General features: G+C 51.8%; 1 protein-coding gene across 5 annotated transcripts in view; it reads left to right on the forward strand.

Annotated features, from left to right (window-relative positions):
- Nucleotides 1-13,940, forward strand: part of WDR59 (WD repeat domain 59) — a 90,107-nt gene that overhangs the window by 44,508 nt on the left and 31,659 nt on the right. For all 5 annotated transcript variants that reach the window (XM_030581208.1, XM_030581210.1, XM_030581209.1 and 2 more), the window contains 7 exons: nucleotides 1,756-1,888; nucleotides 5,628-5,752; nucleotides 7,247-7,411; nucleotides 8,708-8,803; nucleotides 10,263-10,419; nucleotides 11,908-11,977; nucleotides 12,305-12,458. In XM_030581208.1, coding sequence (XP_030437068.1) covers nucleotides 1,756-1,888; nucleotides 5,628-5,752; nucleotides 7,247-7,411; nucleotides 8,708-8,803; nucleotides 10,263-10,419; nucleotides 11,908-11,977; nucleotides 12,305-12,458 — 900 coding nt within the window. The remainder of the gene's footprint in view (nucleotides 1-1,755; nucleotides 1,889-5,627; nucleotides 5,753-7,246; nucleotides 7,412-8,707; nucleotides 8,804-10,262; nucleotides 10,420-11,907; nucleotides 11,978-12,304; nucleotides 12,459-13,940) is intronic.

The following is a 13,940-nucleotide window of genomic DNA, read 5'->3' on the forward strand; positions in this document are numbered from 1 at the left end:
GACTGGGGACAGCATTCTGAAGTGCTAAATTTACCAACTGACAGCACAAGCTCAGGCACAAGGTCTCTAGGTACCATCCAGCCTTCTCACTCACAGCTCAGCTCAGCCCCCACAGGGTGTGTCTACACTGCACCCTTCTTTCAGCGGCATGGAGTGTACACACACAGTCCCCCAGCACAGGTATAGACAGCAGAGTAGACAGTGAGACACAGCTTAGACCAGTACAGACATACCGGGCTGAGTACATACCGCACATGGTTCTCTACTCACCATCCGCACTGCTATTTATACCCATGCTAGGAGGCCTACACATGTCTGAATGCTGCATGCTTCTCCCGGGGCCCTTCCCCATTGTGGGGAAAGATGCTGGCATGGGGGAAAGGCTCTGTTAGCTCCCCTGTGCCAGAGCTCTTTCCCTCCTTCAGGGGAAACCTTTCCCCACTGCTGGAGCCTTTCACTCACGTGTGGAACTGTACACCAGTGTGGATGCAGTGTGCTTTCTCACTGCAGCGTATGGCTATCTGTATGCTACATGCCGCCAGGGTGTGTAGTGTAGATGGAGCCTAACTCTGACCTGTAATGTACAGCAGGCTGCACTGTGCTCCAGACAAATGTTTGCTAGCCAGGAGGTTTCCCACTGGACATACAGAATCACTGAGTCTTGCTGTAACAGCAGGTGCACTGTGAAGTGGTGTTGTCCAGTAGTAGTGGGAAGGCTTGCCAACTACCTCAAGCTAACTGCAGAATCTAAAACTCTCCAGCAGACATTGCCTCTGCAGACCCCCGCACACCTGGGCACAGATGTCTCCGTGCTGCAGGAACCCAACCCTCCGATGGAGCCAAGGCTGAGACTATGTGCACCCTCTTCTGGCTTGGAATATTAGGTGCAAAGCTCTGACGAGGACGTTGGTCCCAGCTGGCCTCTCTTGCTTTCCGACTTGCAAGGCTAGCGGCTCTTCGACCCATCGTCTCCAGCCAGATCACACTGTGTCCCGTCACTCGTTAGCAGGCAGTTTTGCATGATTTCTATTAGTTTTCTCCTATGTCCAGACCTGTTGTTTGTATCCCAGGGAGATGCCTATGAGTAAGTCTGGTAGTTTGCCATGGCAACACGCTTGTTCGGTCATTACTGTGTCCTTCCCCACATCTGGCTGTTCACCCTCTCCTGTGTCTTGTAAATCCAGGCTGGGAGTTCTCTGGGCCTGTTGGCTATTTGTCTAGGCGTTGCCCAGCCCAGTTGGGTTGTGGCCCTTCATTTGGGGCTGCTAGTCCTGACCATAGTGTAAGTAACAATGGCAAAAATGCAAAGTCCTAAGACTGGCTTTAAAAAGCAAAGCAAGTCATGGCACGTGATCTTCTAGTTCGTACTGGTCAGTCTGTCATGGGATGGCATTAGAAAAGTCACATCGCCTTTATTTTAGAATAAAACTTGGCTAAACACTCGTTAATCTATCCCCTACTTGCTTCATGGGCATGCACATAGAGCCACGTTTGCAAGTGACGGGGGGAAATGTGGTTGAGCAGGCTGGGTGACAAAGGCCAGGCCTCTTGTCTGATGAAAAGCCATGTCTTTCATCACAGGGCGCCGGCAGGAAAGCAGTGCCAGGGTCTTTGAGATGTGGCTGTTGTGCACACGCCCACCTGGCTAATTTAAGCTCCCTGGAGAGATGAGCTGCTGTATCGTTCCTCATGTATTTTGGGCTGCCTTTGTTTGATCCCTGTGACGCAGCACGTGGGCGTGCTTGTTCTTTTCAGCTGTGCGCTAACGATATCTTGGACGGGGTTGACGAACTCATTGATGGGATTGCCCTCCTGCCTGAGCCAGATAAGACCCTCCACACCCAGGACTCTGAACCCCATCATAGCTCTGGGCATGCAGACGAGGAAGGTGAGAGAAGTTCTTTGCTATTTGAAACGGAAACCTTTTGGAGGTCATCTCTAAGCCGGTGGTTGTTCGTGCTCTAAGAGACAGACGCATGCCTGCTTAACTATCTTTGTGGGAGGGTGGCTGCCACAACCCTGGCAAGAAGGAGTCGTCCACCCGTGAAAGGAAAAAATACCCCCAAAAGCAAACTCCTTCTTTGTCTCTATTGTTAGTAGCATTGATTTGTATGGTGGCATCGCCTCAGGGTCTTGGGCATGGATCATGGCCCCATCATGCCAGGCCCTGGGCAAAGGCAGACCTAGAAAGGTGGTTCCTGCCCCATGGAGCTTACAGTTGACGTGTAAGACCAGAGGCAGCAGGTGGATGCAGACAGATGTGGAGTCCAAGGAAGTTGGTCAGCATGATGGGCAGTGGCTCAGCACACCGACTGGCTAGCCATTGGTATCCCATCCAAGGGGCATTCTATGAAGGTATCTGAAGGAGGTGAATGAGGTGGCTTGTGGATGTTTTCTGGGAGTGTCTCCCATTCCCACGGGGCAATACGAGAGGGCACAATGGCATTTTTCTGCATATGGAACAAATGAGCAGCTGAGGCAGGCGTCAATGTCTCAGTGGCATATAAGTGGTGAAGCTAGGATGGGTTTAGACCATGACAAGCCCTGCAAGTGAAGACAAGGAATTGGTGTTTTCAGCAGAGAAGGGGCCAGTGGAGGGACACTAAAGGAGGGGGTGATGTGAACAAAGTGATAGGCTAGGGAAAAGACGTGCGCAGCAGTGTTTTGAAGGATATAAGTGAGGGCAAGTTAGGGTTTGTCAAGGCCAGAGTGGAGGAGGTTGCAGCAGTTGAGATTAGGGGCAACACGGGCCTAGGTGAGAGATGTAGCTCCTTTTTGGAGCTCACCTCCTCCTAGGCAGGCAGTCTAGAGCCCCAGCAATGGGTATTAAATAACTGGTTCTGTTTCCTTGCAGGCAGGGAAAATGGCAGGGTCCGAAAGCAGCAGGCCTGATTCTCCTTTTTGGCAAAGACCAAAACCCTTCTGGGAAACCTAGCAAAAGGGCAAATACAAATGCCTGTCCCCATGTCTCACCTCAGCCAGCTTAACCCATGCAAATTCTATTAGCAGGAGTATTGTAAGCAAGACACGAGAAGTAATTCTTCTTTTCTACTCCACGCTGATTAGTCCTCACCTGGAGTATTGTGTCCAGTTCTGGGTGCCACATTTCAGGAAAGATGTGAACAAATTGGAGAGAGTCCAGAGAAGAGCAACAAAAATGATTAAAGATCTAGAAAACATGAACTATGAGGGAAGATTGAAAAAACTGAGTTTGTTTAGTCTGGAGAAGAGAAGACTGAGAGGGGACATAACAACAGTTTTCAAATACATAGAAGATTGTTACAAGGAGGAGAGAGAAAAATTGTTCTTCTTAACCTTTGAGGATAGGACAAGAAGCAATGGGCTTAAATTTAAGCAAGGGAGGTTTAGGTTGGATATTAAGCACTGGAATAAATTGCCTAGGGAGGTTGTGGAATCTCCATCACTGGAGATTTTTAAGAGCAGATTGGATAAACACCTGTCAGGGATGGTCTAGATAATATTTAGTCCTACCCTGAGTGCAGAGACTGGACTAGATGACCTCTCGAAGTCCCTTCCAGTTCTATGATTCTATGAAATACAGCACCTCTTGTCCTAGTCTAGAGCACCCTTAACGAGCCGTGGCCATGGCTCTCTCCTCCTGACCTGGCAGCTCATGCGCTTTTATGTGCTCTCTTGTCTCTCCCCACAACTAAGAGTTAACCCAGCTGGGCGTGGGGTATGTTCACCCTGTCAAAATTGCTGCATCAGTTTCCATTTGATTTGAGTTTTTAAGCTTTCCTTTGCAGCCATGAGGGCTGGTTGTTTTTTTTTTTTGTTTTAAGCAGAGAGTAGATTCTGCAATAAATGCCGTGGCCACAGGAACAAAAAACATGCGAGTCCTGGCTGTTCTGTTTGGCCCTTCCCAGCCTAAAACTGTTGTGAAGCATTGATGTGTGCAGATAAACACTTGCTGCTGTTCACCCCCATGCAGCTGCATTTCAGCAGTGGACGAAGCAATCCATATGTTAACGTTTGTACAGTGTTTTGGATGCTTGAGGAGAACAATGCTCTGTAAATAAGACCCAAGCCCTCCTCCCTCAATATAAAACAATGTCCACAGTCTGTGTGACAATTCAAGATCCTTAGGAATCCAGATGACTATGCAGGCTTTTCAGGATTAGACACTAGTCCAACTGGGAGGCAGAAGAGAAGTCATCTCCCCTTCCAAACTTCCCACGCCAGGGAACCGCAGTGGTCATGTGTTAGAGGATTAGAGGAGTGTCTACTGTTCAGGAAATGATCACCTTCTTCCTTGAGAGCCACTGGCCTTTGTTGAATCCATTTCTCAGGCCCCTGTTGCAAGGCATCTAAGCACTATAATAAAATACTAAATACTAATTAACAGCTAAGAGACTCACCCAGCCAAATACAACAGCCAAAAATATCTGGTCCAGAGGCTAATCCAAGAATTCTCACGGAAACCTCCCACAAAGGGAGCAGTTCTCAGCATGGGAAATGAAAGGGGGAATAGATGAAAAAAATACCAGGGACAAGAATAGGCCAGCAGAATTAACTAGGACTTGCCTCATGCCCTAAAAATAGCCTCCAGCGGAGATCTTGTGAAGGTCATTCCACAATCAAGGGCTGGCCATCATGTGGTACCTATCCTTGATGCGGTGCTGACTAAGTGTACAGTCGACCCAACTCAGACAACCATAATGGTCAGGAAAGGCCATGGGAAGAGGTACACTAATATATGGCCAAAGCCTCTGAAACTCTCACCGAGTTTTGCCTTGCCCACGATTCCTGGTTTCCCATTGTGTCACCTCAGTCATTTAAATGTCTTCTGGCCTTGCAAGGCTATTACTGGCCTTCAGGAAGAGCTACCTAGAGTGCTTACGGGCGTATAGCCTTCCCACCCTGCTGAGAGAATGACTGAGGTGTAAGAGGTCATCTCCTTTCTAATGGACAGAGCCTGCTCTCTGTGGCTGCCTGCTGTGAGGATTGGCTGTCTCGGAATGGTGGCCAAGCTCGTGCCATCCTTGGAGAGGCAGGAGGCCCTAGCTCAGGAGAAGGGACTCTTCCTCCTATGTGCATGCTTTAGCTGTCGGACAGGCCACGTGAGCAGTAGAGCTGGCTGCTGGAAGTATGCGTTTAGATGTGCACACTTCACAGTGTGTCCTAAAGCCATCAGACTTGATCTCTCTTGGAGCAGGTGCAGAGGTGAATACCAAAGCGCAGAGCCCATGCTAGGAGCCAGGCGCTACAGTTCTGCTGCCCTCTGCTCTAGTAATATCGTGTGGGAGGGTCTCTCTTCAGTAGGCAGGGCCCAAGCAAGTTAGGCCTTTGTAGATTACAAAAAAAAACAGCCTTAAACTCCACCTGGAAAGCAGCGGGCAGCTGGCCATGTTTTGCAAAGGATAGGCTCTCCAGGGCCCCATCCAGCCTGCGGTTCTTCCCACTGGCTTCAGAAAGTGTTGTCCATCTGGCTTAGGGGCTGGGCCCAGCTCCCAGACAGCTGAGTGGTACCCATGGTCACATGCTCTTTGATGGGTGTTGTGTGCCTGTTGCCGTGGGCACCTTGTGCACTGGGAGATTGGCTGGTCCCCTGAAGCTTCCCTTTCACAGCCTTCCTCAGCCTGTTTGTTTTCCGTTTCTCCTGCCAGCTTTAAAGGAAGACTTCCAGAATGACCTCCTGGTGGGAAGAAAATCAGACCAGCTGGGCCTGCCACAGACACTGCAGCAGGAGTTTTCCCTGATCAACGTGCAGATCCGAAACGTCAATGTGGAGGTAGAGGGAAAATTTCCTCCTGCTGACAGCAGGGGATGCAGGCAGGACTGGATGGTCCAGTGTCTTGTGCTGTGGACCCTCTCTCAGCACTACGAGGCTGATTGCTTTAAACAACACTTACACTGGGCTATGGATGCAGGACGTTCCCCAGGCCAATGGCAGGATAATCCCGGGCCATGGGTACAGGGGATAGGAGGTGCAGGTATTTCTAGGCCACAGATGCACGGGGTGGGGAGGTATTTCCCAGGCCACAGCTCCAATCTCGCTGTAGCTGTTAAGTGGCAGACTGGGGAAATCTCTGCCTGGAAGGAAGTCGCTGTAAGAAGTTCCCCAGTGATGACATTCTCTGGTAGGGCGGTGGCTGGGTCCCAGGTGGGGTGATTCCAAATGGCTTATTGCCCTGGGGATGGCCAGGGTCTGAAGCCCTGGAAGTGCGCTGGGAGCTCATTCTTTTGCTGGGAGGCAGCGTTGCCCCTCATGATGTTTTGTAAGCGTGAGGCACGAGGACTGGCCTGAGCTCAAGTTTAAAACCTATGATTGGAGGCCCCTAATGAGGAGGGAGGCAGGGAGCCCTGGAGCTCCTTCTGCCCCACCTCTCCCGTCCCCCAGTTGGTGGCTCTGGAAGCAGCCAGGGAGAGCTTTGGGGTCCCTTTCTCCTACCTAGCAGGCCAGGTGCACTGAACTGGGTGAGTCCCAGAGCCCAGCATCATCATTACTTGTATTATAGTGGAGCCTGGCGGCTACAACAGAAATCAGGGCCCCATTGTGCAAGGTGCTGTATGTGTGCATCTAATGAAAGACAGCCCTCATCCCAAAGAGTTTATCTTAATAGACAAGACAAAGGGCCGGAGGAGAAACCAAGGCACAGAGTGACTTGCTTCAGGTCTCAGGTCAGTGGCAGAATCAGGAGTAAAGCCCAGGTGTCCCAAGTCCAACTCAGTGCCCTAGGCATTAGGCCACGCTGCCTCTTAGGGATTGGACTCATCCTTACATAGCAAGCTTTGTATATGGTGCCTGCCAGGAGGAGAGGCAGCTATGTGGCTTAAGGGAGAGCTCTGGAGCAGCTGATTTGGTAGGTGCTGGTTACAGGGTTTGTCTGGCAGGTGCTGCTGTTGCCCTCTTGGAGCCAAAGGGCCAGGCTCTCCGGAGGGGGTGCATAGGGTTAACCCACTAAATGGGGAGCTGCCCAGTGACATGGGATGGACTGAGATGGCCATGTTGAGAATGGATTCTTCCAATTCCTGCCTGCAGCTTCCTTCGCAGAGTGGGCTGTCTCCCTGCAGTCTCGGTGCAAAGCTGGGAAGTGCTGAGCCAATCCCCCATTTGTGTCTGGAGTTTCTGCTATCTCTGTGTTCGCAGCCCCTGTGCACAGTGTGCATTGCAGCCTGGTGGGGCCTCTGAAGAGGGACCAGCCCCTTATGGTGGATTTCAGCCACTGTATGGCTAAAGGCCCTGAGAGGTCTGCATCAGAAGTGGTTGCTTTTCTGTTCGCAGATGGATGCGGTGAATCGCAGCTGCACAGTGTCTGTGCACTGTGGCAACCAGAGAGTCAAGATGCGGGTGATGTTCCCTGTGCAGTATCCTAATAATGCTGCACCCTCTTTCCAGTTTGCCCCCACTACCACTATCAGCTCCACAATGAAGGCAAAGCTGCTGAAGGTAGGGATGTGTGCGTGCATGAGGGGGTGCACTCTGCATCTGGTATGTGGAGCCCAGGGTCAGTGACGTGTTCGACTGCTCAGGTCCAGGAAGGGGACACTGAGGGCTGAATGTGACTTGCAGATCATTGCTCAGGAGCTGATGTATTTTAGGCCTCCTGGGCTGAGTTTTCTTGACCGTTTTTCACCTGGTGTGTAACTTGCACCAACACAATATACATGCTGTCAGATTTCATCATGGTGTGTGTATGACCCAAGGAAACCAATGGGAGGGCTTCCTAGAACACCCTGGGTGCCCCACGCTCTCAAACAGGTACACCCCACACCCTGCTGCTACAATAACAGCCAGGAAAAATGCCATCCATCCCAGCTACCCAGAGAGCACAGGGCTTTGCTGGGATATTGCTACCTATCACTTTGGCCGCTGCTTCCTCATTAAGCCCTTCTAAAGCTCAGCGGGGCTCGTTTCTTTACCTGCTGCCCTTTTTTAAAATGTAGGGGTGAGCTGAGTTTTCTGGATAATTTTTGCAGGGCCCCTACTAATCCCTCGTCTTCTCCTTGCTCCAAGGCTGGCTGCTTATGCAGGGTCCACACTTGGCTTCCAGCAGCTGAAATTCTTTCTCCCCTGGTACTGCTGTAAGGAGAAGAGGTCTGCCTCCCATGGGTCACTGTCCTGTCTGGAATCTGGGACAGGAGGAGGAGAAGTAGAGGGAGCCCAGTACCAAGAGGAAGCAGATCTTAAGCATGCCAACCTTGGCCTAGATCTCCCAGACCTTTGTGACAAAGTGAGGAGGGCCAGGTCCTAGATAAAAGTACCACTTTACGTAGGACCTAGCGGAAAAACAGTGATCCAGATGCATCCCTGGTGCAAGTGTATTCATTGACTTCATTGGGTGTACACCAGGGATGCTGTTGGCCCATGGCAGTGTGATCTGCTGCCAGTGTTTCTTTGTAATCTTTGTCACCACTGGGCGGTGGGGCAATATCCCCCCTTGCTTTATGGACAGGGAAATAAGCACAGAATAGCTGTGACTTAGCCAAGGCTACACAGCATGTCCATGGCAGAGCCAGTAACAGACTCCAGTGATCAAACAGCCAGTGCTGTGCCTTAGCATGACAGTCCTTCTCAAAGCAGAGTGCGGGTCAGTTTATCTGTATTGAGGGCTCCGGGAGGTGTTCCAGGCCTCCAGACTCATAGTATGGACTCTGGAAGCCCAGCTGCTTTGCAGATGAAGAACTAGTGGGGAGGTGTGGTCATGGGTAAGATGACCCAAGCTGCATCTTGTGCCTGTTCCAGATTTTGAACGACACTTCCCTGCAGAAAGTGAAGCGGAATCAGAGCTGCCTGGAGCCTTGCCTGCGTCAGCTGGTCTCCTACCTGGAGTCCGTTGTGGTAGGAAGGATTGCACACTTTTCCTGTTTTCCTCCTCTCCCTGCACCTTCTGCCTTTGCAGAGCTCCCAGCTTTGTCAGACACCCTGTGTGCCATTGGTGACCTCTGAGACTCAGCCTATGTAGATGTTTGGTAAAGGAGGGTGGGGAGGAGGGCAAATTGAGCATGTGACTGAATGTACGCAGTTCTCAGAATCAGACCCTGAGTATTTGTTCCTTGAGTTCATAAGTTTGAGGTGTCTCCTGGCTTTGTACTCCCAGCCTGTGCCAGTACCAGCCACTGCAGGGAAGTATGGAGGGGGTCTAGCTGTGGGGGAACTTACAGCTACTCTCTTTCCAATAGGCGTCACTGGAGGCCTGGCAGGGGAGTGTTGGTTGGGCAGGGAGAGCTGGCTCTGGGAAATTGCCATGCAGGAGAAGCTATAGAGAGCTGAAATATTAACTCTTGTTTGGGCTGGTGGCTTCAGGACATGGGGTCAGCGGTACAGGCTGGGCTCTGACTGAAAGATCCTTCCACCCTTCTTCAAGGAACCTACAGATTTTTTCTTTAAACAAAGCTAGTGAGTTGGGTTTGAGCTAAGCATGCACTCTGCTGAGCCCATGCCCTCATGTTCTCTAGGAACGTCACTACAGGCGGGCTGCCCCCGCTTGGCTCGGCCAGGGCACGTTTGTCTGAAGCCCCTGGTTTGTCTGCATTGCAATGCTGGGAGCAGGTTTTAGTCCCCAGGGGAGCTTGGGGGTTTCTTCCTGGATTTCAGCAGGTTCGGGTTTTATTTACTTCTTGGTGTCTGATGCGGCTGGGGCCAGACACCACCGTCTAGAACAAATTATATCAGTCCTCGTCTGCAGCAGCTCTATCCCATCCTGCTTCAGCCTCCACCTCATACACACAGCGCTCTGATATGCAGCTACCACGGTTCCATTCCTGCTTTCCCCAACACCCAGCTCTGCCAGTGCCCCTCAGGCCTGACCTGCAGCACACCTGCTGTTCCAATGGTGGTCCCCCTTAAAGAGACATTGGTCGTGTTGCATTGTGTGGCAACATGGTGCATGGGACATGTAGCTAAGCCAAGCTCCCCCATCTGTTACATGTTGCTATAACAGAGGAGTCCAGAGTCTAAAGGCCAAACCCTCTGTGTCATCTTGCTTCTGAGACCGTTGGGTTTTTGAGCTCTTAACCTCCACTTCCTTGCTCAAGGCAGCCATGACACCAAAGGAAGGTGGGTCAACTACTCCTCAAAGGCTCTGTGGGCTGAGCAGGGGAAGGAGTCCAAGCAGTGAACACACCCACCACAGAGCAGAAACCACTCCATGTGCTTGACCTCTTTGGGCTTACAGGACAAGAGGTTGCCATGGAGCCAGCCTGTGTCACGGTGCACTGGGCTGCTGCCGAGTCACAAGTCTGTGAGGAGAGCTTTCCTCCGAGACTCGCAGCGTGATCTTGTGTAACTTTTGTTTCAGAACCAGGAGGACAGCACCTCCAGCAACCTCTATGCTCTGACGAACACCGTAACACCACCACTGCCCACCTTTGCCCGAGTATCTAATGCCTACGGCTCCTACCAAGATTCCAACATCCCATTTCCACGGACCTCTGGAGCCAGGTTCTGTGGTGCAGGTTGGTCTGATGGGTTGTTTGGAGCCATCCACCAAGGGATCAGTGAGCTGATCTGCCTGCTGGAGATGCCCCTTGGACAGTGGGCACTCGCCCTGGAGCAAAGGCAGGCTCTTGTCGCTAGCCCCTGGCTGACAGGGGGCGTGATTAGAGTGCCAGGGCTGGCAGAGTTCTGTAGGAATCGCACTAGTTCGCAGCTGCTCTTGGGCCATGTTGTGGGCAGTCTTTGGTGTGTGAAACTGGGAGACAAAGAAGAGCTGAAAATATCTAGAGCCACCTGCTAGACTGGAGGTGCTGCTACCTATCAGGGATAGGGGGGCTCTGGCTGTGTCTTGGGAGTGAACACAACCCCCTCTCCAGCAGCAGGTGGGCATCTGCATGCCTCCCCTACCCCATCTCTGGCATAGCACCCCGGCTCCTTGCCACAGCAAACTGCTGCGCCTTTTGGCTCCCTGACCCACTTGTCACCTAGCTCCTGTGACTGGGCTGGTGGGAGAGCTGCCCTTCCCCTCCCCCGGGTTGAACCGTTGCACACTGGTACCTTTGTTCCCAGCAGTAAGCTCCCAGCATGCCATGTGGGAGCCTGTCTATTAGGAACTCCTGCTGCCCAGTAACTCCTCGCTCCTCGTCGAGAAATGAGGGCACAGTCATTAATAACCAGCTTCTCTGGAGGGTGTGTGCCAGGTAATGACCTTCTCAAGGAGCAGATTAGGGCCTGTTTAGGCTCTGGAACTGTGGAAAGTTGCTTCAGATGCAGGAGTGACTCTCCAGGGCCCTGCCTGCATTCTGGTTTGAAAATCTTGTGTGGCAGGGGTAATAAAACCCATGTAACGCAGCCACACTCATTTCACAGGACAAAGTGAAGCAGGTTAGTGCAAACAGGTTGGATCTGCTAAGCCTGCTGTGCCGTGCTGGCGGGCAGGGTGTACTGGGCTGCAGAAGGTTGTTGGGGGCACTACCAAGTGGGCGTAGACTTGCACGAAATTCACATGTACCTCCTCTCTCTTCATCTTGTGCTGGGCCTACACTGCAAGTCTGAACAGTGAGAGCAGCTCCTCTCTGTCTAGTTATTCATACCACACTCCTCACTGGGGTATCCGAGTGCTTGACAAATGACAGCACAGAGTTACAGCTCAAGGACAAGGCTTCGCCTTCTCCCTCTCCTCTCCTTGGAGCCAGCTATGAGGAGCTGATGGATTGAAAAGCGCTGACATAGCTGGGCTCTTTATTTTGAGGGGTTCAGGGAAGTAGATTTGGCTTGAGAAAAATCAGATTGTCTGGATGGCATTTGCAGACCAGCATGAGCTGAGGGGAGAGTGGCTGGGCTGGTTTGTGGGCATCCTGCTGCATGCCTCATTACTGTTGGTGGGATTTGTGTGCCTTAAATCCACAGGCATCACTGTGAAAGCTACCCCTTAGGGCAGGGGGAAAAGGCTGCGAATGTTCAAATCCTATCTGCTCTCAATGGGGTTTTATGTCCTGTCTCCACAGGTTACCTGGTATATTTCACAAGACCCATGACAATGCACCGTGCAGTCTCTCCTACAGAACCTACTCCCAGGTGAGCACAAAGTCATGCACTCGAGCAAAGCCTGTAAAATCCCCCTAGATTACACTAGTGAATGGATTTGCCAGTGACGAGCTGAGGGCTAGAGACCGGGAGGACAGCAGCTGCTGAGCCACTGGCTTTCAGTAAGTCCTGTTGCTAGTGCCTTGGTCTCAGGAAGTATAAGAACTCAGATGCTGGTCGCTTGCTTCAGCTGAGCTTTCCCATGTGAATACATGCCAGAAACAACAGTGGTGCCAGGCTAGTGACATGCTCGAGCCGGAACTCTCGTGGTGGTTTGCCGGGGTAAGTTACTGAAAAGCTTGTTCTCTGCTTTGGCAGATCTCTGTCGGCTTTATCAGCATATCACAGTGGCCTGATCACGCCCATGAAGATCCGTACGGAGACCCCAGGCAATCTGCGCCTGTACAGTGGGAGTCCCACCCGCAGTGAGAAGGAGCAGGTCTCCATCAGCTCCTTCTACTACAAGGAGAGGGTAAGGGAAAGCCTTTCCCAGTGCCTGTAACAACATGCCTGCCTTCTCTCTAGCCCATCAGCATCACTGCCCTTAACCACATACATTAGTGTCTGCGGAGCTTCCTCGCTCTACCACTCAGGAGCCGCTCTGGGAAAAAGTCGCCGTGGCTTGGCTCCTTCGTGTTGTGTCTCTGTCCATTGATTGCTCCTCTGTCTTGACTGTCCCATTTATTTCAGCTTCCCTCTAAACCAGCTGTTCGTTGGACTGATTCCCTTGCTGTAGGTAGGCCCAGCTAACTAGGGCGCTCCCTGTGCTGCTGAACGCAGAGCTCCTACTGGCAATGTCTGTGGAGGCTGCAGAACAAATAGGGACTGCTCTAGAGCCTCCAGAGCAAGGATCTCCGTAACCAGTTGGCCTGTGTCTGCTTTCCCTGACATACTCCAGGGTAAAGACCCAGGCCTCTGGCACTGGCTCATTGAGAAACTCCAGGAGAGCTGCCTCCATTTCTAGATGGGTTGTCGGTGGTCGCACCTAGACGCCCCAGTTGGCAACGGTGGCCCATTTTGCTAGCTGCTGTACATGCAGACTGTGACAAGATGTCCCTGGCCCACCTGGGTAGGTTAAGTGCAGCACCTGTTACCATTGCAGAGTGGGCTAGTCCTGACTCAGCAAACCTTCTGGGGATAGTGACCTGATTTTCTCACCATTGCGTCCTGTTACATTGCGGGAAGAAGGGCTGAATAAGTGAGGCTGCAAGACGTTCTAAAAGAGCAATTTGGTGGCAGGCCCAGAGGTGCCTGTTGTGCAGGTGTTGTGTGAGTAACCAGCCTTGCAGTGTTCCAGGGTGAACTGACGTGCTTGAAACAAAGAACTCAAAGAACCATATACGCTTATTTACAGAATGCCTTCAAATTCCAGACTTCCAAAGGAAACGGCCCAAGGCCTGTGCTCAGGTATGGCGTTTCTCCTGCAGCAATGGATGGCTTCTCAGATGCCTAAAGCAGGGCAAAGAGATGCCAGCCGTTGGCTGCCTAAGAGCCTGAGTTTTCCTTGGCATTGGCATGGAGAGTTAGAGCCCTGGCCTCTGGTCCTGGCAGGGCAGCAAAAGAGGAACTGATTTTCCAGCAGCCTGCTTTAATGTGTATTTCCTCATGGACAGAATGTCCAGCAATCGCCACTTTGGGTCTGCATTGTGCTCAGCTGATAGGCAGCAGAACGGTCAACCATGGGCGGAGCCTCTAGTGGGACCTCTCCTCATCAAAAGCCCTGCCTCCATATCGCCCCCAGTAGGCTCTCTTAGAGTACCTATTGGGTTTCTGGGAACTGGGCTGGTGGAAGCCCGCCCAATGCTAAAGGATCCGCCCCCAGCCTAAGGGGAGGATCCACAGGACCTCAAAAACCCAACTGAGTTCGGGGGACAACTAATAAAAGAACAGGGACAGGAATGCGGTCAAAGGGTCATAAGAAGGGAGCCTGACGGGGACACCAAGCAGAGAACCC

Source organism: Gopherus evgoodei, chromosome 12, assembly GCF_007399415.2.
Source record: "Gopherus evgoodei ecotype Sinaloan lineage chromosome 12, rGopEvg1_v1.p, whole genome shotgun sequence".
Classification (NCBI taxonomy): Eukaryota; Metazoa; Chordata; order Testudines; family Testudinidae; genus Gopherus; species Gopherus evgoodei.